This window comes from Chiloscyllium plagiosum, unplaced genomic scaffold (genome assembly GCF_037043375.1).
Source record: "Chiloscyllium plagiosum isolate Xiang-an unplaced genomic scaffold, Cpla_swu_hap1 HiC_scaffold_5, whole genome shotgun sequence".
Classification (NCBI taxonomy): Eukaryota; Metazoa; Chordata; class Chondrichthyes; order Orectolobiformes; family Hemiscylliidae; genus Chiloscyllium; species Chiloscyllium plagiosum.
This window is the reverse complement of record NW_028270143.1, coordinates 105,395,811-105,420,794: the sequence shown is the minus strand read 5'-3', so window position 1 is coordinate 105,420,794 and position 24,984 is coordinate 105,395,811. Positions and strand designations below refer to the sequence as shown.

Sequence of the window (24,984 nt, the reverse complement as noted above, 5' to 3'; positions counted from 1 at the left end):
CTGCAGTGAGGCTCACTTCCCCTCACGCTGCACCGGTGCTTGTTTCCCTCGCACTGCACCGGGGCTCGCTTCCCCTCGCGCTGCACCAGTGCTCGCTTCCCTCCGCACTGCACCGGGGCTCGCTTCCCCTCACGCTGCACCAGGGCTCGCTTTCCCTCGCGCTGCACCGGTGCTCGCTTCCCTCCACGCTGCAACGGTGCTCACTACCCCTCGCGCTGCACCCGTGCTTGCTATCGCTCGCGCCATACCGGGTCTCGCTTCCCCTCGCGCTGCAATGGCGTTCGCTACCCCTCGCGCTGCACTGGGATTTGCTTCCCCTAAGGCTGCAGCTGTGCTCGCTACCCCTCACGCTGCAATGGGACTCGCTTCCCCTCCGCTGCACTGGGGCTTGCTTCCCGCCGCGCTGCACTGGGGCTTGCTTCCCCTCGCGCTGCACCAGGACTCACTTCCCCTCACGCTGCACAGGGACTCACTTCCCCTCGTGCTGCACCAGGACTCACTTCCCCTCGCGCTCCACCGGGACTCACTTCCCCTCGCGCTGCACCGGGACTCACTTCCCCTCGCGCTGCACCGGGACTCACTTCCCCTCGCACTGCACCGGGACTTACTTCCCCTCGCGCTGCACCGGGACTCACTTTCTCTCACGCTGCACCGGGACTCACTTCCCCTCGCGCTGACCGGGGCTCGCTTCCCCTCGTGCTGCAGTGAGGCTCACTTCCCCTCACGCTGCACCGGTGCTTGTTTCCCTCGCACTGCACCGGGGCTCGCTTCCCCTCGCGCTGCACCAGTGCTCGCTTCCCTCCGCACTGCACCGGGGCTCGCTTCCCCTCACGCTGCACCAGGGCTCGCTTTCCCTCGCGCTGCACCGGTGCTCGCTTCCCTCCACGCTGCAACGGTGCTCACTACCCCTCGCGCTGCACCCGTGCTTGCTATCGCTCGCGCCATACCGGGTCTCGCTTCCCCTCGCGCTGCAATGGCGTTCGCTACCCCTCGCGCTGCACTGGGATTTGCTTCCCCTAAGGCTGCAGCTGTGCTCGCTACCCCTCACGCTGCAATGGGACTCGCTTCCCCTCCGCTGCACTGGGGCTTGCTTCCCGCCGCGCTGCACTGGGGCTTGCTTCCCCTCGCGCTGCACCAGGACTCACTTCCCCTCACGCTGCACAGGGACTCACTTCCCCTCGTGCTGCACCAGGACTCACTTCCCCTCGCGCTCCACCGGGACTCACTTCCCCTCGCGCTGCACCGGGACTCACTTCCCCTCGCGCTGCACCGGGACTCACTTCCCCTCGCACTGCACCGGGACTTACTTCCCCTCGCGCTGCACCGGGACTCACTTTCTCTCACGCTGCACCGGGACTCACTTCCCCTCGCGCTATACCGGGGCTCGCTTCCCCACTCGCTGCACCAAGTCTCATTCCCCTCGATTTGCTCTGGGTTTTAATTCCCCTTGCACTGCACCATGTCTCATTCCCCTTGCGCTGTACCGGGGCCGCTTCCCCTTACATTGCACTCGGGCTCAGCTCCTCTCGCGCTATTCCAAGGTCTCATCACCTTGTGCTGGACCAGGTCTCTTTCCCCTTGCGCTGCACCTGGTTTCATTCCCCTCACACTGCACCAGGGTCTCATTGACCTTGTGCTGGATCAGATCTCATTCCCCTTGCGCTGCTCCATGTCTCATTCCCCTTGCGCTGCGCTGGGGCTTACCTTGTCTCACACTGCTCCAGGTCTCATTCCCCTCATGCCGCACCAGGTCTCGTATTGCACTGGGACTCGCTACTCCTTGTGTTGCTCAGGGACTGCTTCCCTGCACGTTATTCCAGGACTTGTTTCCCCTCATGCTGCCCAGGGACTAGAAACAGAGAGAAACAAAGGAAAAGTACAGGCGGAGTAGAGGAGCTCCGAATGGAACATTCTAGTCTGCTGCCACTTTGCCAGAAGAGGTCCTTGTCGAGGATTTTATAAAATCATGAGGGACATAGATAAGGTGAATAGCAAAGACCTTTTCCCAAGGGAAGGAGAATTCAAAACTGGAGGGGATAGTGTCAAGGTGAGAGATATAAATGGGACCTGAGCATGTGGAATGAACTGGCAGAGTAAGTGGCAGTTGCAGGTACACTTTCAACATTTAGAAGACATTTAGACACATACACAAATAGGAAAGCTTTAGAGGGATATGGACCAAACTAGAAAAATGGGATTAGTTTAGATTGGGAAACCTGCTGGCATTGATGAGTTGGACTGGGGTCTCTTTTCATGCTGTATGACTCTATAAGTCAAGAAATCTCCAGATTTGCCACACTGACTTGGGAAAAGCGCCTTTTGCTTTGGGACTGGGACAGGAGGCTGCAGCCCTAGGTGCAGGCTTGAATTGTCTTTTTCTATGCCATAACATTTCTATGATTCTGTGGAAATGTCCACAAGAGTTGCAGGGTGGTGTGCGCCAATGGTTTCATTCCCTTTACTTCTTTGACTTCCTCTACACATTCACAATGCCCCATCTATTGCAGTTCATTCACCCCACAATTCTCCATGCCCCACCGAATACGCCATGATCCTTTATAGTCTCAAGAAATATAGTTGAAAAGTGTAGTGCTGGGAAAAGTACAGGTCAGGCACCATCCGAGGAGCAGGAGAGTTGACATTTTGGGCATAAGCCCTTCTTCGAGAATGTCATCACGAAACATAGTGCCAATTTGCACCTCTACAAACCCCATCCCCCCATTTCCCTCTACCCTTCATACCGACTTGAGCTCCCACACAGCCCTCTAGCCTTTTACACAGCAATGCAGAAGATAGGAGCAGGAGGAGACCATTCGGCCCTTCGAGCCTGCTCTGCCATTCATCACAGTCATGGCTGATCGTCCAACTCAATAGCCTTACCCTATTCTCCTTATAACCTTTAATCCCATTCACCCAAGTGCTCTATCTAGCCGCACCTTGAATATATTAAATATTTTGGCATCAACTATTTGCTGTGCTAATCAATTCTGCAGGCTTGTTAGAATATTTTCCTTAGATTCTTACGCACTTGATGCAACTACAATACACCAACTTTTGTGAACAGCCAAAATTTGTTAAGCAAGTACAAGCTTTGGAGGATCACTTAAGTCTCTTCGCAATGATTGCGAAGCGTGTCAAGAGAAGCTCTCTGAACAAGGCACCAGTTCTTCCTTTGTACAAAATTCTTACATCACAGTCAGTACTGCCCACCAGACAACACCCAGCCACTCCCCCACAGTCACATTTACCATAAGACCATAAGACATAGGAGCGGAAGTAAGGCCATTTGGCCCATCGAGTCCACTCCGCCATTCAATCATGGCTGATGGGCATTTCAACTCCACTTACCCGCATTCTCCCCGTAGCCCTTAATTCCTTGTGACATCAAGAATTTATCAATTTCTGCCTTGAAGACATTTAGTGTCCCAGCCTCCACTGCACTCTGTGGCAATAAATTCCACAGGCCCACCACTCTCTGGCTGAAGAAATGTCTCCGCATTTCTGTTCTGAATTTACCCCCTCTAATTCTAAGGCTGTGTCCACGGGTCCTAGTCTCCTCGCCTAACGGAAACAATTTCCTAGCGTCCACCCTCTCCAAGCCATGTATTATCTTGTAAGTTTCTATTGGATCTCCCCTTAATCTTCTAAACTCCAATGAATACAATCCCAGGATCTTCAGCCGTTCCTCATATGTTAGACCTACCATTCCAGGATCATCCGTGTGAATCTCCGCTGGACATGCTCCAGTGCCAGTATGTCCTTCTTGAGGTGTGGGGACCAAAACTGGACACAGTACTCCAAATGGGGCCTAACCAGAGCTTTATAAAGTCTCAGTGGCACAACAGTGCTTTTATATTCCAACCCTCTTGAGATAATTGACAACATTGCATTCACTTTCTTAATCACGGACTCAACCTGCATGTTTACCTTCAGCGAATCCTCAACTAGCACTCCCAGATCCCTCTGTACTATGGCTTTACGAACTTTCTCACCATTTAGAAAGTAATCCATGCTTCTATTCTTTTTTCCAAAGTGCAAGACCTCGCATTTGCTTACATTGAATTCCATCAGCCATTTCCTGGACCACTCCTCCAAACTGTCTAGATCCTTCTGCAGCCTCCCCACTTCCTCAGTACTACCTGCCTGTCCACCTAACTTTGTATCATCGGCAAACTTCGCTAGAATGCCCCCAGTCCCTTCATCCAGATCATTAATATATAATGTGAACAGCTGCGGCCCCAACACTGAATTCTGTGGGACACCGCTTGTCACCGGCTGCCATTCCGAAAAAGAACCTTTTATCCCAACTCTCTGCCTTCTGTCAGACAGCCAATCCTCAATCCATACCAGTAGCTCACCTCTATTACCATGGGCCCTCACCTTGCTCAGCAGCCTCCCGTGTGGCACCTTATCAAAGGCCTTTTGGAAGTCTAGGAAGACCACATCCACTGGGTTTCCCCGGTCTAACCTACTTGTCACCTCTTCAAAGAACTCCAACAGGTTTGTCAGGCACGACCTCCCCTTATTAAATCCATGTTGACTTGTTCTAATCCGACCCTGCTCTTCCAAGAATTTAGAAACCTCATCCTTAATGATGGATTCTAGAATTTTACCAACAACCGAGGTTAGGCTAATTGGCCTATAATTTTCCATCTTTTGCCTTGATCCTTTCTTGAACAAGGGGGTTACAACAGCGATCTTCCTATCATCCGGGACTTTCCCCGACTCCAGTGACTTTTGAAAGATCTCAACCAACGCTTCCGCTATTTCGTCAGCCACCTCCCTCAGAATTCTAGGATGTAACCCATCAGGGCCAGGAGATTTATCAATTTTAAGACCTTTTAGCTTTTCTAGCACTTTCTCTTTTGTAATGGCAACCATACTCAACTCAGCCCCCAGACTCCCTTTAATTGTTGGGATATTACTCATGTCTTCCACTGTGAAGACTGACGCAAAGTACTTATTAAGTTCTCCTGCTATTTCCTTATCTCCCATCACTAGGCTTCCAGCATCAGTTTGAAGTGGCCCAATGTCTACTCTTGCCTGTCGTTTGTTTCTTATGTATTGAAAGAAACTTTTACTATCACTTCTAATAGTACTGGCTAGCCTACCTTCATATTTGATCCTCTCCTTCCTTATTTCTCTCTTTGTTATCCTCTGTTTGTTTTTGTAGCCTTCCCAATCTTCTGATTAAACTCAAGACACAATGCAGTGACCTGATTATCTCCAGAAACAGTAATTTGTTAATGGCAAGATCTGGTGTAAATCGCTTTTTTAAGCTGCAGGGTGTAGTCAGACTTTTAACTGCAATGTTCTTACTGACTCTGAATAGGAGATGATAATTTAAATTTACTCTGAATAGTAGAAGATGATAATGTAAATTTCTGCTGGATAATAGGAGATGGCAGTGTAATTTTTTTTACACTGTACCTGTAATACCACCCTACCCCCCCAAATACATCCAATTTCCTAAAGGTCAGCTGAGCAAATTAACCCCTTAACATCTCAGGCTCACCAATCTTTGGGTGAAGAAATGTCTAAACTCCATCCTATGTGGCCCACATTGAATCCTCAGATTGTTAGCAGAGATGTGATATTCCTGATGGTGGTGTGTCCAGACTTATAACCTTTTACACCACTTTTCTCTATTTCTCCACCACTAACAACAGTCTTCTCTTCGGTCAACAGTGTACATTAAAAAATTAACATCTTTCAATTCTGAAGTGTCATACTGGACTCGAAATGTTAACTCTGTTTCTCTCTCCAAAGATGCTTACAGACCTAATGAATTTCTCCAGCACCCTGTTTGTTCTGATTAAGATATCTTTCACACAATATCTATCCAAAAATAAAAACAAACATTCACCAAGGTCCAGTTTCTCCAACCCACATTCAGGGATGGAGAAGGCGGGACGTTGTTTCACCTCCCAGGCTGTGGTAAGAGGGGTGGCGCTGTTTCACCTCCTGGACTGAGCGTAGCGTGGTGACGCTATTTCACCTCCCAGGCTGTGATAATAGGGGTGGTGCTGCTTCACCTCCAGGACTGGGCGGAGCGTGGTGACGCTATTTCACCTCCCAGGCTGTGATAATAGGGGTGGTGCTGCTTCACCTCCAGGACTGGGCGGAGCGTGGTGACGCTATTTCACCTCCCAGGCTGTGGTCAGCGGGGTGGCGCATGTTTCACCTCCAGGACTGGGCGGAGCGTGGTGACGTTTTTTCTCCTCCCAGGCTGTGGTCAGCGGGGTGGCGCATGTTTCACCTCCAGGACTGGGCGGAGCGTGGTGACGTTTTTTCTCCTCCCAGGCTGAGGTGAAGTGGGGTGGCGCTGTTTCATCTTCCAGTTGGGAGGACTGAACAATCTGGACCATCTTGTCGCCATTGCTCATGGGCTCCTCCTCCTCGTCCTCTCTCCCGGTGCGGAGTGGCGGGTCGCAATGGCGCTTTACAACTTCAAGAAGATCACGGTGGTGCCGTCCTCCAAGGCAGGTCGTGGCGGTTCGGGGGGCTGCGAGCGACCGGGTGACTGGCTTGTCAGACGCTACACATTGAAAGGCCGGGTTTGCGTCCGAGTGGCGAGTAACTGGGCTGAGGGCCCTCGGGCACGTGTTCCCCCGTCAATCCCACATTCCCTCCCCTTTCCTTAGGGCTGAGTGTCACCCCTGGGCCCGCGGTGGATTTGGTCATTATTAATATGTTTGATGTTTATTATTATGTTAATTATTATGTCTGAACCCTCCATTCCCCCTTTTTAAAAATCTTCCCCAGAGGAACCGGTTTGTCAGTCTTGCACTGGCCAGCTTTGGGACAGTGGTTTAAAATGTCACCGTGTTACTGATTACAGTCGTGAAGGGAGTGGAGAATTTCCCAGGACTGCAGCAGAACTTTCTCCTCTTCTCCCCTTTCTTCCCCCCCGCCGCCCCAGTTACGTGGAAGCGATGAGTTTTGTCGAAGGCTCCTCCTCCTCCTCCATCTCACTTGCTCCCTCCGCCTCCTGCGGATCATCTCCACTTTGGTGTCGCCAGCTGCTGATTTGTGGGATTTTGATTTGGTCTCACTCCTTTTCAAAACCTAAGTTTGGAACTTGACACTGATGTGTTGTTTTTCCGGCAGAAGGCAAGTCATTTGGGACCGAGATGAGCAAAATGATTTCGCTCAAAAGGTTGCAAATCCTTAGATTCTTCTCGTCCACTGCATAATTGAGTGTACTTCAACTGTACTTGAGAATGCACCTGGAGTAGATAAACTTTTGCATTCTCGTAGAATCATGGAATATGAGGAATAGGTAGAAAACTGGAGTTAAAGCCAAAGGTTAGCCATGAGTAAATTCAGTAGACAGCGTTCAAAGTCCTTAAGAAACAGAAGTCGATCGTATGTTGCGTCTTCATTATTCAAGCAAAGAGCTTAAGCTTGTCAGTGATTTTCTGTCTTGAGAATTTTATGCTGTGTATTTCCCTCAAGTGATGTTGAAGTCATTAGTTTAATATACTTATCAATTCAAGTATTGCTAAAACACACGTATTCAAAGCCTTTTATCTTGTACTCATTGGGATAATTCACAGAAATACCAATGGGAGACGTGGGAGGGGAGGAATTGACTGATTGCAAGATGAGAAGGTTTAATAAAATTTCTCTTACTCAGCAATAATCAATTTCACAGTTCACTTGTACAATGCTATTAACCCAAAAATGTCCTGAGTGCTAAATATGAAAATTATAAGACACACAGATTTTGTGTGTCTGTCAAACCTGGAAAATAATTATGGTGATGGATGTCTATTATATCTAAACTGCTGAAATGTAAATTTTACTTTGCTTTTATGAATTTATAAATCAAGGGCAACTTTCATTGTCACAGGCACACAATGTAGTTTGTAACTCCAGTTAGGAATGATTCAGTGATGAAAATCTGAGGAGAGAGTTTCACACTTGGATTTTTGGAGACAGGTAAAGGAAGTTGGGTGTAGTTTAGTGGCACTCGGTTAAAGAACTGGAGGTCAAGGTGTGAGGAGTGTGCTAAGATTGGAAAGACCATGCAGGAAGATGTAAGAGAAACTGGAGAAATACTTCCAAAAAATGCTCCACAAACTTCATCTCATCCAAGGTCCTGATAACCGGGTATTGTACAGCAGCAAGATTTTCTCACCCATCACCCTATGTAGAGGCTCTGTAACACTACCTTAAATTTAAAAAAAACTTATCTTTATTTTTTAAAATGCCTGTCTCCGATCTCTTAAAAGATTGTGTTTCATTTCTATAGCAACATTAGACGAAGTATTGAATATACATGCGCAGATATAGCATCTTTTAAAGTGAGTTCTGTTTAACGTCATTGAATAGTGCAAATGGTTAATTTACAATAGTCTCCTTTACAACAAAATCAGTTCCCAAAAACAAAAGTTGCATCTAATCAGAGAGCAATCATTTTAACTGTCATTTTGTTCACAATGACTTCTAGATTCTTCTGCAATCTATCAACATTTAACTAATAAGCTTATTTTCTATTCTTTCTGCCAAAATAAACAATTTTATGTTTTTTCACTGTACACTCCATTTGCCACGTACTTAATCTGTCTGTTCCTTTTTGTCACCTCCTTGTTTCCTCTTTACAACTTAATTTCCTACCTATCTTTGTGTCATTGGCAAATTTTGCAACCATATCTTCCTGTCCCATCATCCAGTTCATTAATATAAGTTGTAAACTGTTGTGGAACCAACATTAATCCCTCTGGCACGATATTCGTTACACTTTGCCAATCTGAAGATGAGCCATTTGTATCTACTGTCTGCTTCCTTTTGGCAACCCAACCTTCTGTCCCCACGAATGTGCTATGTGCTTTGCTGAGAGCTTTATTTTCTGCAAGGAGAAAGTGAGGACTGCAGATGCTGGAGATCAAAGTTGAAACTTTATTGCTGGAACAGCACAGCAGGTCAGGCAGCATCCAGGGAACAGGAGATTCGACGTTTCGGGCACAGGCCCTTCTTCAGGAATGAGCAGAGAGTGTTCAGCAGGAGAAGATAAAAGGTAGGGAGGAGGGACTTGGAGGAGGGGCGTTGGAAATGTGATAGGAGGAAAGAGGTCAAGGTGAGGGTGATAGGTCGGAGTAGGATGGAGGCGGAGAGGTCAAGAAGAAGACTGCAGGTCAGGAAGGCGGTGCCGGGCTGGAGGGATCCGGCTGAGACAAGGTGGGGGGAGGGGGGATGAAGAAACTGGTGAAGTCCAAGTTCATCCCCTGCGGTTGGAGGGTTCCCAGTCGGAAGATAAGACGCTCCTCCTCCGACCGTCGGGTTGTTGTGGTTTGGCGGTGGATGAGTCCAATGACCTGCATATCCTCGGTGGAGTGGGAGGGGGAGTTGAAATGCTGTGCTACAGGTTGGTTGGGTTGGTTCGTCCGGGTGGCCCAGAGGTGCTCTCTGAATCGCTCCGCAAGTAGGCGGCCTGTCTCCCCAATATAGAGGAGGCCACACCGGCTGCAGCGGATGCAGTAGATGATGTGGGTGGAGGTGCAGGTGAATCTGTGGCGGATATGGAATTTTCCTTTGGGCCTTGGAGAGAAGTGAGGGGGGAGGTGTGGGCGCAAGTGTTGCACCTCCTGCGGTTGCAAGGGAAGGTGCCGGGAGTCGAGGTTGGGTCGGTGGGGGGTGTGGATCTGACAAGGGAGTCGCGGAGGGAGTGGTCTCTACGGAAAGCTGATAGGGGAGGGGAGGGAAATATATCCTTGGTGCTGGGGTCTGTTTGGAGGTGGCGGAAGTGACGGCGGATGATGCGCTGTACATGGAGATTGGTGGGGTGGTAGGTGAGGACCAGTGGGGTTCTGTCCTGGTGGCGGTTGGAGGGGCGGGGCTCAAGGGCGGAGGAGCGGGAAGTGGAGGAGATGCGGTGGAGGGCCTCCTTCTTCAAGGACCGCAATTTCCCCCCCGACGTGGTCGACAGTGCCCTCCACCGCATCTCCTCCACTTCCCGCTCCTCCGCCCTTGAGCCCCGCCCCTCCAACCGCCACCAGGACAGAACCCCACTGGTCCTCACCTACCACCCCACCAATCTCCATGTACAGCGCATCATCCGCCGTCACTTCCGCCACCTCCAAACAGACCCCAGCACCAAGGATATATTTCCCTCCCCTCCCCTATCAGCTTTCCGTAGAGACCACTCCCTCCGCGACTCCCTTGTCAGATCCACACCCCCCACCGACCCAACCTCCACTCCCGGCACCTTCCCTTGCAACCGCAGGAGGTGCAACACTTGCGCCCACACCTCCCCCCTCACTTCTCTCCAAGGCCCCAAAGGAAAATTCCATATCCGCCACAGATTCACCTGCACCTCCACCCACATCATCTACTGCATCCGCTGCAGCCGGTGTGGCCTCCTCTATATTGGGGAGACAGGCCGCCTACTTGCGGAGCGATTCAGAGAGCACCTCTGGGCCACCCGGACGAACCAACCCAACCAACCTGTAGCACAGCATTTCAACTCCCCCTCCCACTCCACCGAGGATATGCAGGTCATTGGACTCATCCACCGCCAAACCACAACAACCCGACGGTCGGAGGAGGAGCGTCTTATCTTCCGACTGGGAACCCTCCAACCGCAGGGGATGAACTTGGACTTCACCAGTTTCTTCATCCCCCCTCCCCCCACCTTGTCTCAGCCGGATCCCTCCAGCCCGGCACCGCCTTCCTGACCTGCAGTCGTCTTCTTGACCTCTCCGCCTCCATCCTACTCCGACCTATCACCCTCACCTTGACCTCTTTCCACCTATCAAATTTCCAACGCCCCTCCTCCAAGTCCCTTCTCCTGCTGAACACTCTCTGCTCATTCCTGAAGAAGGGCCTGTGCCCGAAACGTCGAATCTCCTGTTCCCTGGATGCTGCCTGACCTGCTGTGCTGTTCCAGCAATAAAGTTTCAACTTTATTTTCTGCAGTAACCTTTGGTGTGGCACTGGATCAAATTCCTTCCAGCAGTTTAAGTACAGTACATCCAATGGTTCCCCCTTAGCCACAGCGCATATTACTTCCTGAAAGAACTCCAGTAAGTTGGTTAAACATGATCTCATATTCACTAAAACTGTGTTGATGTCTGATTACCTTGAATTTATTGAACTAACCTATAATGATTTATTTAAAATTTTCTTCAAACATTTTCTTGTGAAAGATGTTGAGCCAGCTGGAGTATAGTTTCTTTCTTTCTATACCCCTCCGTCTTTCAATGAAGAAGTTACATTTGCTATCCTCCATTCCATTTGGACTGTCCCAAATCTTGGGGTTTTTGGAAAATTAAAACCAGAGTGTCAACTATCTCACGAGCCATATCTTTTAAGTCCTGAGATTGAAGTCTATATCAATTTCCACGCACTTGTCACCCAGCATCTCGAGCAATTTACTTCGTAGTTTGTCAAGTAATTTAAAAGAGAAATATTGTTTAGTCATTGAAGTTGCAGTGTTAAATTGGGGCCTCGGAGCAAAATGACATGCACGGAAATTTGTGCATGCACCAGACATACGTTCTGTTCACTCATGTTGCAGATTCACTTCTAGTCAGCAATGGAAGAAACCGTGCTCCTAAACGTCCATGTCTCAAACTTGTTCCCCTGACTTTGGACTCCTTTTGTTTCAACCCACCAAATGTCCCAATTTCAGCTGCCAAATTTCCACTCATGACAATGAATTGTGTAAATTCTGCCACCTCTCCTCCTCAAAACATACAGTGCTTCTAATATGGTTTTGATCACCAACTTCTAATTTTTGCTTTGGTATCTTTTTTCCTGATTTCACATCTGAAGGTCTTGGGATGGTTTGCTATATTAAAACATTGAATACAATATAAAGCTTTCTGTATGTGACCATCGTTGGGTGTTCAGTTTTAATATCATAGTCATGGTATTCCCTGCTGTCACTCCAATAGTAGCTGAACATGTCAGTATCAGGTGATTTTTTTTTTTCTCTCTCTTCTCACATAGGACTTAACAGATGAGTTGCCTTTGGCGACATCTGATACAAAGCATACAGCATTGGCTGTTGCAAAATGATAAGGCCATATATGAAAACGTATATAGCACACATTGAGTTGTTTTCATCCTGTTTCAGAGATGGAACTTTACATTCCATGTTAGAAGTGATAGTAGTGGATTTCAAACCGAGCATCCATAACTCCAGAAGGTACTGACATCAAGTTAATGAGACAATTTTATGAACCAATATACCTTGCCCTAGTGTGTTGATTTAAACAAAAGAGCATTATAAAATTAAATCAAAAGACCATAAGAGATAGGAGCAAAATTAGGCCATTCAGCTCATTGAGTCTACTCTACCATTTGATCATGGCTGATAATGTTTCTCAGCCCCATTCTCTTGCTTTCTCCCTGTAACTCATATTTGCCCCAAGAAAGAACTTTTGCAGATGTGGTAAAACCAAATGATTTAAGATTTACAAAAATATGGCTTGTTGTTTGGTCAGAAACTCTACAGATCAAAACTTCTGTCTGTTTCTTTTAGGATTTCATTGACTTGACCTTGTCAAAAACTCAACGGAAGACACCAACAGTGATTCATAAAAACTATCAGATCAGCCGAATTCGTCACTTTTATATGCGCAAGATCAAATTTACCCAACAAAACTATCATGATCGTCTCAGCTTGATTCTAACTGATTTTCCAAAACTTGACGTAAGTTGCTGTGTGGCAGATTTCTTAAAAACTGCAAATCTCATCATATTTCAGTTTAACGTAAATTATTTATATTTACTATACACAGCATTTGCTGCTGAAATTGATGTATTGGTATTTAGGTTTTCATTCAGTCAAGAGAAACTAAACATTCAAGAACTGGCTGAAGAGGTTTGTGTTAATCTTTGAAATAAAATGGCTTACTTTTGGGAATCTTAAAATCTTGCACATTCTTCTGTTCCATATAATCAAAATATTTTGTGCAAGTCCTTGCAAATGTTTGCATAGTCATGCTTAATCTTGTACTAGCATGAATGTGATGGGGTGAAAGGATTCCTGCTGTGTTGTTTGAGTATAATATAATGATATGGAATGAATAAATAAATAGATTTAATTTTGATTCCATTAACTCTTCAGCCATTTCCTGTTTAAGTAGTTTTTCAAGTCTTGTTCACAGTGTTTACTCTTCACATTTGATGGTTTCTCCTAAATGCAGCTTTAAACAAAATAAATGTCATTGCATTGTCAGTTAATGATCATCAGTTGGTACTGATGCACAGCCTAGACACAATACAAGTGATTTCCAAAATCTGTTTCAAAATTTTGTTTAAATACAGGAATATGTTAAATGCATTGTTCTTGGATGGAGCAGGCATGCATCTTATGCAAAACGTGTCAGCATGAAAGATGCTTAATTCTACTTTTAAATCATGTATGTAATTTTATGATGCTTATTAAACCTTTCACCAGTGAATGATATGACGAGCAGTGTCAGTGATGAGAATACGTTTTGCTTAGTCATGATGATAAATTTCAACATAACTCAAATCGGTTCTTGAAACTAGCAATGAAGGAAAATCTCCGGTCTTTCAAAACATGCATCAGCTAATACCAATTGAAAATTATCTTTTAAATAAGTGTAAAATATTGGAAGTGAATTGGACTATAAAGAAATGACAAACCTTTTGTTTTTGTAGGACATACACCCTTTTTATGCTGATTTGATGAATGTGCTTTACGATAAAGATCACTACAAGCTGGCATTGGGGCAAATTAACATTGCAAAGAACCTCATTGACAAGTAAGATTGGTACTAACTTCTGTTTATTTAATGCAAATACTATGTCAAAACTTAGTATTGAAAATATTTGAATTGCTGTGATGAGTACCACAGAACCTGGACTGAAATAAATGTAGAATAATATGGTGCAGGGCTTCAATCTTGAGCACTCAAGATTAATTTCTTGAGTCATGATGCTTGAAATCTCTGTCCCTGAAAAATGGATAGCAACATCATCAGTATTCCATCTCAACAAAGCAATTGCTGAGTTTTCCTGCTGGTCGATTTATTTTTGAGGGGAGCTAGCGGTAACAAGGGTATAAAATCAAAGTAATTTTGAAACCTCAGTTCTTCCAGTGCTTGAGATCAGATGCCCCATCTCATGTTTGAATAAATTATGTCCAAAAACTGATTTGCTTGCATCTGTGATGCAGTTTTTTCCCCTTTTCTGTTCTGCTCTGTCAGAAAAGGTTTTTTTTTGCTGAAAAGAGGCTTTTTGGAAATTTTGCCTCACTCCAAAATGGACTGTAGTAACAAGCAAGAAGAAAAATATATACAAATTAACGTTGCAGATGTATGGTCTCTCAAGCTAGATAGAAAACAAGTATAGAAATTAGTTTTGTACATACATAAGCATTAAGCATAAATGACAATTGGTTATTTTTGCTTACGCTGATCAAAACCACTGAACCGAAAATTGAGTAATTATGCTGCATTTGTGTTAAGGTAACAAAATTACATGAAGGTATGATGTAATGCAAGATGCTGTAAGCAATACAGTTATGCGTTTGTTTTTAAATGTCAGCTTTTTGCTCCATGTCTAGATGAATTGTATTTCACAACGACCAACTCCAAAGATTGCCTTTATTCCATCTTCGATATTTTTCTCGAGACTTTTTCTAAGTATTGTTATGCCTAATGTTCAGTAGAACCTAAACAAAACTGTAATTTTCAACCAGTGTTGCCAAGGACTATGTGCGTCTGATGAAATATGGTGATTCTCTGTACCGTTGCAAACAACTGAAACGTGCAGCACTTGGCCGCATGTGTACTATTCTCAAACGACAGAAACAAAGTTTGGAGTATTTGGAGCAAGGTAAGTGATAGTTTCATAAATTTGTGAAAGTTTAGGAGTAGTTTGTCAGATTTTTGAGAGGACTTTCAAAATCCATGAGATCTGTATCTCAACATTTCTTTCTCTTTCAGTTCGGCAACATCTTTCTCGTCTGCCATCTATTGATCCCAACACAAGGACGTTGTTGCTTTGTGGTTACCCTAATGTTGGAAAATCCAGCTTTATTAACAAGGTGTCTTTTTATTATTTAAAATAATATGTAATAAAGGTGTATATAACTTGCAATGAAATAATTAAGTAAATGATTATAATCATCGTTCAGAAGATCCTGTCTTCTTGCTAAGTTAATTTGTCTTTCAGGGATTGTTTATTGTCCATGGAGTTTTGGTTATATTGTAATCATACTGCACTCACTGGATGAAGTGCTATTATTACAAATATTACATATTTTGTTTGCTTGGCAGGTAGATTTACTTGAATGTTATGCATTGTTTGATGGGACTGTCAACCTCTTGTTCCAATGACATTATCACAAAAACAAAGTGCTGAAAGCAGATCTGGCAGCACGTGGAGAGTAAAAAACAGTTAATGCTGTGAATCCAGTGACCCATTGCTGGAACATCCATTAGTATCATTCTGTCTTACTGTGTGTATTCATTTGTAGCTCTTTGACTCAGCATATAATCTTTTCCTCCGTATGTTTGCTAGTTTCCAGTCATAAGTTTGATTTAGGTTGTGCGATTTCAATCCAAGTGAGAAAGTTGAGTGGTCAAATTCCATTTCTAGGCTTTAATGTATTTACTTGGTCTGGCACTTGGCTGCAGAACCGAAGGAGTATATTAAGCAGCTGTTAAGTTCGACAGGTGGGTCAATCAACCAAGATTCTATCTGCCTTGTTGTGGTTCTGTTCACCGAGCTGGAAGTTTTTGTTGCAAACGTTTCGTCCCCTGGCTAGGCGACATCATCAGTGCTTGGGAGCCTCCTGCGAAGCGCTTCTTTGATGTTTCCTCCAGTGTTTATAGTGGTCTGTCCCTGCCGCTTCCGGTCGTCAGTTTCAGCTGTCCGCTGTAGTGGTTGGTATATTGGGTCCAGGTCGATGTGTTTGTTGATGGAGTTTGTGGATGAATGCCATGTCTCTAGGAATTCCGCATACATGAACATCAACTAGCCACAAAACGACACGACCAGCTATCCTTGGTAGCCACACACACACAGACAACAAGCAACATGAATTCGACTGGGACAACACTACTATCATAGGTCAAGCCAGACAGAGAACAGCCAGGGAATTCCTAGAGGCATGGCATTCATCCACAAACTCCATCAACAAACACATCGACCTGGACCCAATATACCAACCACTACAGCGGACAGCTGAAACTGACAACCGGAAGCGGCAGGGGCAGACCACTATAAACACCGGAGGAAACATCAAAGAAGCGCTTCGCAGGAGGCTCCCAAGCACTGATGATGTCGCCTAGCCAGGGGACGAAACGTTTGCAACAAAAACTTCCAGCTCGGCGAACAGAACCACAACAATGAGCACCCGAGCTACAAATCTTCACACAAACTCTATCTGCCTTTTCAGGTACTTCTGGCAAACCACCAGAAAAGTGACCAGATGTTCCTCCTTTATTTTCTGTTTGTGGCAAGTGCTATTTCACTTAGCCATCCAATTTTTGAATCGAAAGCTTAACTGCGCTTTGAAAGACTTTCGTTCTTTTTAATCTTGGGTCACCTCAAAGGCACTGAGGCGAAAATATTTATTTGTATTACTACAGACTTTCTTTTATTCCAGGTTCTTGTACTAAAATGTTGTATTAAAATCGTAGATTCATTATTTTGTTGCTTGTTTACAGATTACTCGGGCAGATGTTGAAGTGCAACCCTATGCTTTTACCACAAAATCATTGTTTGTGGGACATATGGATTACAGGTACCTGCGCTGGCAGGTTAGTGTCACCAACTTTTACATTTTTATTTGTAATGAATCTTGTGTTAGAAGCAGGTAGACCTAGTCTTTACACAAATTGAGCTCACCAGTCATTTTCTGATCTCGAGAAGGAGCTAGTCATATGTAAAAGCTGCCAATCTGAAGAGAAACAACATCCCTCTCTTTGATTTTGGACTGTGGCTCTTTACAGAAAATCAACCTTGAGGCCTCAAAGAGGCAGAACTCTGTCTCAACTGCAGCAGAAGTCATTGGTCTGAATTTAGGAAATGACATTGCAATAATACAAGAGCATTGATCACACTATAAAATTGGAAGATTCTAATGTTTCCCAGGTTGACAGATGTATTGGACCAGTTATCAGTGGGCAAGAATGGTCAGATGTGAAAATATCCAACTGAAGAAGAACTCATTTTAATGAATTGAGAAGGCATGTCTGACAGGTGATTTGTTATCTAAGAATGATGGGTAAAACAGCTGCCATGCAATGGGAGACCCATCAAAGATGAGATATTTCGGATAAAGACAAATTTCCACCAATGGGAAAGGAAATGCATCCTAGCATAGAGCTCACAGATTATAAAAGCTATGAAGATTAAAATGAAAGAGGAAAAATAAGCCTATGAAAATGGAGCATACTGCAGTAGAGTCATAGAGATGTACAGCACGAAACAGACCCTTTGGTTCAACTCACTTATGCTGACCAGATATCGTAAATTAATCTAGTCCCATTTGCGAGCACTTGACCCATATTCCTCTTAAACCCTTCCTATTCATACGCCCATCCAGATACCTTTTTAAATGTTACAATTGTACCAGCCTCCAACACTTTCTGTGGCAGCTAAGGAACATAGCTAAATGTGGAAAGTACAAAAGAGAATTAAGGAAGGAAATAAATGGGGGGGGAAAGAATGTGAGTGAGAATAGATTACTGGATAATATTTTAAAAATCCTTTTTTTTTTAATGAGCATATAAATAATAAAAGGCTAGTCAAAGGAAAATGAGCTGCTTTAGGGACCAAAAAGAAACTTGAGTTTTAAAACAGGGAAAGAAGCCTATCACATCCAGGCTAGTTTTTTATAACTATTTAGATATTCTAATCTCATTTAAATGTCTTGACCTGGAGGCTTATATTTTATGATATTTAAAAAGTTAATTTAAATGCACCTTAAATGTTGAGAGAATTCCAGTGTCTTAACACCCTTTCAGGAAGTAACTTCCAGATCTCCTCCTGCACCACCCACCCAAATTGAATGGGTGAAAAAAAATTTCCTCATTCTCACTGAGCCTCCTGGCTCTTATTTAAATACATGTTTTGGTTTACTGACCCCTCTAGTAAGGGAAAAGTTATTCCTATCTTCCCTAATTGTGCACCTCTATTTTATGCACCTAAATCAGGTCATCTCTCAGCCTTACTTCTTCTTACCTGAAACGTTGCAGCTCTGGGAATATCCTTTGAATGGAGAGGTGATAGTCTAGTGATATTGTCACTGGTCTCACATCTCAGACCCTGGTAATATTTTGTCCTAGGTTTTAACTTCATCCTGACAGATGACAGAATTTGAATTCATTTAAATGTCTGAAAGTAATGAAGAGGTGACAAGGTTGATTTGATGAGGGAAGGAATGTAGATGTCATATACATGGACTTCAGTGAGGCATTTGATAAGGTTCCCAATGGTAGGCTGATGAAGAAGGTGAAGTTGTATGGGGTCCAGGGTGTTCTTGCTAGATGGATAGAGAACTAATTGGGCAACAGGTGACAAAATAGTAGTGGAAGGGAGCTTCTCAAAATGGAGACCTGTGACCAGTGGTGCCCCACAGAGTTCCGTGCTGGGTCCACTTGTTTGTGATATACCAAATGATTTGGAGGAAGGTGCAGGTTGCCTCATTAGCAAGTTTGCAGATGACACTAAGATGGGTGGAGTAGCAGGTAGTGTAGGGTACTGTCAGAGAATACAGCAGATTGGAGAAATGGAAGATGGAGTTCAATCTGGACAAATGCAAGGTGATGCATTTTGGAAGATGCAATTCCAGATGCAATATGGTAAATGGAAAGGTCCTGGGGAAAATTGATGTACAAAGAGATCTGGGTGTTCAGGTCAATTGTCCCCTGAAGATGGCAACGCCGGTCAGTAGAGTGGTCATCAAGATATACGGCATGTTTTCATTCATTGGACGGAGTATTGAGTACAAGAGTTGCCAGATCATGTTACAATTGTACAAGACTTTGGTTCAGCCACATTTGGAATACTGCGTCCAGTTCTGGTCACACATTACCAAAAGAATGTGGATGCTTTGGAGAGGGTGCTGAGGAGGTTCACCAGGATGTTACCTGGTATGGAGGGTGCTAGCTATGAGGAGAGGTTGAGTAGATTAGGATTATTTTCATTAGAAAGACGGAGGTTGAGGGAGGACCTCATTGAGACCTACAAAATCATGAGAGGTGTAGACAGGATGGATAGCAAAAACGTTTTCCCAGAGTTGGGGACTCAGTTACTAAGGGTCACAAATTCAAAGTGAGAGGGGAAAAATTTAGAGGAGATATATGTGGAAAGGGTGGTTGCTGCCTGGAATGTGTTGCCAGCAGAGGTGGTAGGGGCAGGAATGATGGTTTCATTAAAGATGTATCTAGACAGATACACAATGGGCAGGGAGCAAAGGGATACAGATCCTTAAAAAAATAGATGGCAGATTGAGATAGAAGATATAGATCAGCGCAGGCTTGGAGGGCTGAAGAGCCTGTTCCTGCGCTGTAATTTTCTATGTTCTTTGTAATCATAATGCCATTTTTGATTGTCATAAAAATCCATAAGACCATAGATATAGGAGCAGAATTAAGACATTTGGTCCATCAAGTCTGCTGTATCATTCAATTATGTCTGAGACGTTTCTCAACCTCATTCTCCTACCTTCTCACGGTAACCCTTAATTCCCTTACTGATCAAAGATCTATCTATCTCTGTCTTTAAAATACTTAATGACTTGGTCTCCACAGTCTTCTGTGGCAATGACTTCCATCTGGCTGAAGAAATGCCTCCTCATCTCAGTTTTAAAAGGGCCATCACTTTACTCTGAGGCTGTGACATTGGATCCTAGTTTCTCCTAGTATGAAAACATCTTTTCCACGTCCACTCTATCCCAGCATCTCCCTATCCTTCTATTGAATTCAACATTGACTCAGGAGGAAACAATGGTATTGGTGAACAGAAATTTTGTTACTGGAAGGCTGGTTCCATTGGATTTCTGCAGGATAGAATACCATTTCATATGCTCTAAATTTTTGTTCTGTATATCAATGCTTTAGTTTTTAGTGTAAGGTGTTTTACAGATGAGACAAGAATTTGTATTTGATACTGAGGAGGAAAACTGTTGCAACCAAAACAAATCAGTGAAGTGGTTATGTGGATAGAAACATGAGAAGTGAGTTGCCGAGGAGTCTTCCACATGGAGTCTGGACCCATGAAGCCTCATGGTGTCAGGTCAGGTGACGGCAAGGAGAACTCATGCTGATCACCATGTACTCCCTCCCTCGCATAAGTTGCTAAATCAGTAACCTTCCATGCTGAAGACTACTTGGAGGGCACAGTGACGGTTGCAAGATGCAGAATGTTCTCTGGGTGGAGAGACTTCAATGTCTCGTGACTTTGGCAGCACCACTGCTCAAGTGCTAAAGGACTCCTGTTGGACTGGGTCTGTGGCAGATCATGAGGAAACCAGAGAGAGGGAAAAGCATACTTGATGTCATCTTTATCAGTCTACTTGGAGCAGATACAGCTTCACATTCCTTTAGAGTTAAGTTTTGCCTTCACATCATCAGTCCCGTTCATCATGTTGTATGGCACTGTCACCATGATAGATTCAAAACAGATCTAGCACCTTGAGCTTGGGCTTTTATGAGGCTACAATTCATCAGCAAAATTGTATTCAAACACAATTTGTAACTTCATGGCTTGGCATATCTGCCACTCCACCATTACCGCCAAGTCAGAGTATCACCTGGGTTTGAAGAATTCAAGAGGGCATGCTAGGGTCACCAGGCGTACTTAAAAATAGGTTTTGAAACTCAAAGCTATAATACAGGGCTTCTTGCATGTCAAGCAAGCATGTAGCATGCAACTGATAAAGCTAAGCAATCCCACTATCAATGGATGAGACCTAAACTCTGCAGTCCTTCCACAACCAGTCTTGAATTGTACAATCAAACAATTCTGCAGAGGAGGATGACTCACAAACAGCACCATTCTTGATGAGGAAGCCCAGTGTATCAGTGCAAAACAAGTATTTGCAGACATCTTCAGCTGGAAATGTGGAGAGGATGATCTGTCTCAGTCTCTCCCTGTGGTTCGCAGCATCACCGATGCCAGCCTTCAACCAATTCGACTACCTCAACATGGTATTGAGAAACAGCTGAAGGCTGCAAAGGGCCTGAGCTCTGAAAACATTACAGCAATAATACACAAGACCTACTCCAGAACTATTCACACCTCGAATCAAGCTATTCCAATTCAGTTACAATGCTGGCATCTTCCTGAGAATGTGGAAAATTTATTTAGCTATGTCCTGTGTTTAAAATGTAGGCCAAATCCAACCCAGCCTGTTCTAACCCCAAAAGTCTAACTTTTGGTTATCAGTAAAGTATTAGTAGGTGTTGCCAATTGTGTTATCAAACAGCACTTGCTCAGCAATAATTTGCTCACTGTTGCTCAGTTTGGGTTCTGACACATGGCATCTAACCTCATTTACAGCCTTGGTCCAAATACAGACAAAAGAGTTGAACTTGAGAGGGGCAGTGAGAACTAAAAGTGCTATCAAGGTGTATGAACAAAACTGGAACCAATGGGAACTGGGAGGAAACTGTATTTGCTGGTTGGAGTTGTGCCGAGCACAAAGGACGATGGTTGTGGTTGTTGAAAGTCAATCATGTCAGACCCAGGATATGACTGCAGGAGTTCTTGGCATTGTGTCCTCAGCTGTTTCATCATTGACCTTGCACCCTTGTCAGGTCAAAAGTGGGAACGTTTGCGATGGTTATGCAATGTTCAGTGCAATTGTTTCTCCTCTGACATTAAAATGCTAACAATATCCAGGTTTTGGGTTGATATTCTGCTTGTTCTGGTTCACAATGATCAATCCTGACAATACTCTGTATAAGTCAGTGTGAAGCTTAGACATTTTCCTGACATCATCCTTTTCTAAAGGGCCAGAATCTTATTTTCTTAACTAATTTCGTGTTCTTTGTGGTGTCTGTCTTAAGTGTCTTTACTGGCTAGTGTAGCATCAGTGTTCAATGCTTTATTCAATTCTTAAATGAAAAATATAAAATTGAAGAAAAGGCTAAACTGAAGGTGATGATTTTTCTGCATTAGGTAGTTGATACGCCTGGAATTTTGGATCATCCATTGGAGGAGCGGAATACCATTGAGATGCAGGCAATCACTGCACTGGCTCATCTCCGTGCTGCTGTTCTATATGTGATGGATGTGTCAGAGCAGTGTGGCCACACTGTGGAAGCACAGCTGGAACTCTTCAAAAATATTCAACCTCTTTTTGCAAATAAGGTAAAATTTTGTGTTTTGAACATGGGAAAATTTTATTTTAACTTTTTAATAGTAATGTCATTGCTGTTTAGATAACTTTGCTGTTTTCAAATTGGTTGCCTATTTCCTACATTACACCAAAGACACTATTTATGAAGTAATTCATTGGCAGTAAAGTTATCAGGATTATGGAGTTGCGAAGACGCTATATAATACAAGCCTACCTTTCCTTTTAATCTTATTCTCATTTGAATTTTCACTTTATCACAACACCTATGATATGCTTAGTTTTGAGTCAGTTTGGTGCGATAGCATTTTGATGATAGACAGTTCTGTGGTTGAAGGCATAATTATGTTTAAATGAAAGATTTAGAATGGCTAACTTAGTTTTGATGTTGTGGAATACACAACCATAATTAGTGATTTGTTAACTTTGATTTGTTAAAATTAATACCGTAGTGGTTGAAGAAAAGAGGATTAAAATTATTTGCAGGGGAATAGGGTTAAGACTAACACTCCCAATGAGGTTAAGTATGGTCACCACCATTCATACCACTTAGAGTGCAGTGCATTAGTGGTTATATTACTGAACTAGTAATTTGAAGACCTGAACAATTAATCCAGAGTCATGAGATAAATCCTACCAGGAGGCTGGGGAATTTAAATTCTGTTAATAAATTAATTGGATTTAAAAGGTTGGGAGAGAGAGAGAGAGAGAACCTGCATAGTTACTGACTTTGCTGTTTTTGAATTCGTGTGGTCGCTGGACATTGGAGTGCATCTGAGAAAATTAACAAACAGTGAGTTTCACAACTAATCTTGGAGGAACAGGTTTGAGCGAAGTTCACAACACAGAATCAGATAAGTTAATTGTTTTAAGTCTGTCCAAGAGAGAGGCTGTATTAGTGAGTACTGTGGGTTCTTCCTTGATTATGTTTTTGGAGATAAGACTCTTGATTAAACTTAAATGTAAGCCATAGCTATTAATTTAACCTGGTGCAGTGTTTTATAGAGGAACAGGACGGTATTATTTTCTGAGTCTGTAGATTGTGAAGGAGCAAAAATGGCCTTTAATAGAGTGATATGTACTTCTTATCAGATGTGGGAGTTTAAAGATTACTGCGGATTATATCTGCCATAAATGCTGTTGGATGCGAATCTTATCAGATCGAGTGGATCGGTTGGAGAGACAGAAGCCGTGAGGAATTTGCAACAGTAACAGTATGTGATGGATGGCAGTTATAGGAAGGGGGGAATCGTCTCAGATACAGTCACATTGATGGGTTAACTCCAGGAAGGGTAAGAGGTAGGCACCTAGGGCAGGAGTCTTTTGTGGATATATCCATTTTAAACAGGTATGCTGTTTTGGAAAATGTAGGGGGTGATGGATTCTCAGGGGAATGTAGCACAAACAGCCAAGTTTCTGGTATTGAGACTGCTGTAATGCAACGAGGGGTACATCGGCTTCCAAGAGATCAATTGTATTAGGGATTCTGTAGTCTGAGGTACAGACAGATGTTTCTCTGGCCAGCCAAGAAAAAGCAGAATGGTGTGTTGTTTCCCTGGTGCCAGGATCAAGGATGTCTCAGAGGGTGCAGAATGTTCTAACGGGGGTAGAGGGGCCAGCAAGAGGATATTGTCCACATTGGAACCAACAACATAGGAAAGGAAAAGGTTGAGATTCTGAAGGGAGATTACAGAGTTAGGCAGAAATTCATAAAGGAGGTCCTCAAGGGTAGTAATATCTGGATTACTCCTAGTGCTACGAGCTAGTGAGAGCAGATGAATGCATGGCTGCAGAGCTGGTGTATGGGAGAAGGATTCACATTTTTGGATAAAAGCAAATTACTGCGGATGCTGGAATCTGAAACCAAAAGAGAAAATGCTGGAAAATCTCAGCAGGTCTGGCAGGGAGATAGTGAGGAAAGAGATCAATCTGAGACTGGTATAGTTGAGAACAAAGACGAGTCAAACAATCAGGGCAGGCAGGGACAAGGTAGGACTAATAAATTAAACTGCATTTATTTCAATGCAAGGGGCCTAACAGGGAAGGCAGATGCACTCAGGGCATGGTAAGGAACATGGGACTCGGATATCATAGCAATTACAGAAACATGGCTCAGGGGTGGGCAGGACTTGCAGCTTAATGTTCCAGGATACAAATGCTACAGAAAGGATAGAAAGGAAGGCAAAAGAGGAGGGGGAGTGGCATTTTTGATAAGGGATAGCATTACAGCTGTGCTGAGGGAGGATATTCCTGGAAATACATCCAGGGAAGTTATTTGGGTGGAACTGAGAAATAAGAAAGGGACGATCACCTTGTTGGAATTGTATTATAGATCCCCTAATAGTCAGAGGGAAATTGAGAAACAAACTTGTAAGGAGATCTCAGCTATCTGTAAGAATAATAGGGTGGTTATGTTAGGGGATTTTAACTTTCCAAACATAGACTGGGACTGCTATAGTGTTAAGGGTTTAGATGGAGAGGAATTTGTTAAGTGTGTACAAGAAAATTTTCTGATTCTCTAGTAGGTACATCCACATACTGAAGGTGCAAAACTTGACCTGCTCTTGAGAAATAAGGCAGGGCAGGTGACTGAGGTGTCAGTGGGGGGGCACTTTGGGGCCAGTGACCATAATTCCATTAGATTCAAAATAGTGATGGAAAAGGATAGACCGGATCTAAAAGTTGAAGTT

General features: G+C 44.0%; 1 protein-coding gene across 1 annotated transcript in view; it reads left to right on the top strand.

The window, feature by feature from the left end:
- The first annotated feature begins 6,327 nt into the window (after positions 1–6,327).
- Positions 6,328–24,984, top strand: part of gtpbp4 (GTP binding protein 4) — a 38,415-nt gene continuing 19,758 nt past the window's right edge. Inside the window, exons 1-7 of the mRNA XM_043690672.2 lie at positions 6,328–6,482; positions 12,491–12,661; positions 13,639–13,742; positions 14,681–14,817; positions 14,928–15,028; positions 16,656–16,748; positions 22,117–22,308. Of these exons, the coding sequence (XP_043546607.2) occupies positions 6,435–6,482; positions 12,491–12,661; positions 13,639–13,742; positions 14,681–14,817; positions 14,928–15,028; positions 16,656–16,748; positions 22,117–22,308 (846 nt within the window). The 5' untranslated portion in view covers positions 6,328–6,434. The remainder of the gene's footprint in view (positions 6,483–12,490; positions 12,662–13,638; positions 13,743–14,680; positions 14,818–14,927; positions 15,029–16,655; positions 16,749–22,116; positions 22,309–24,984) is intronic.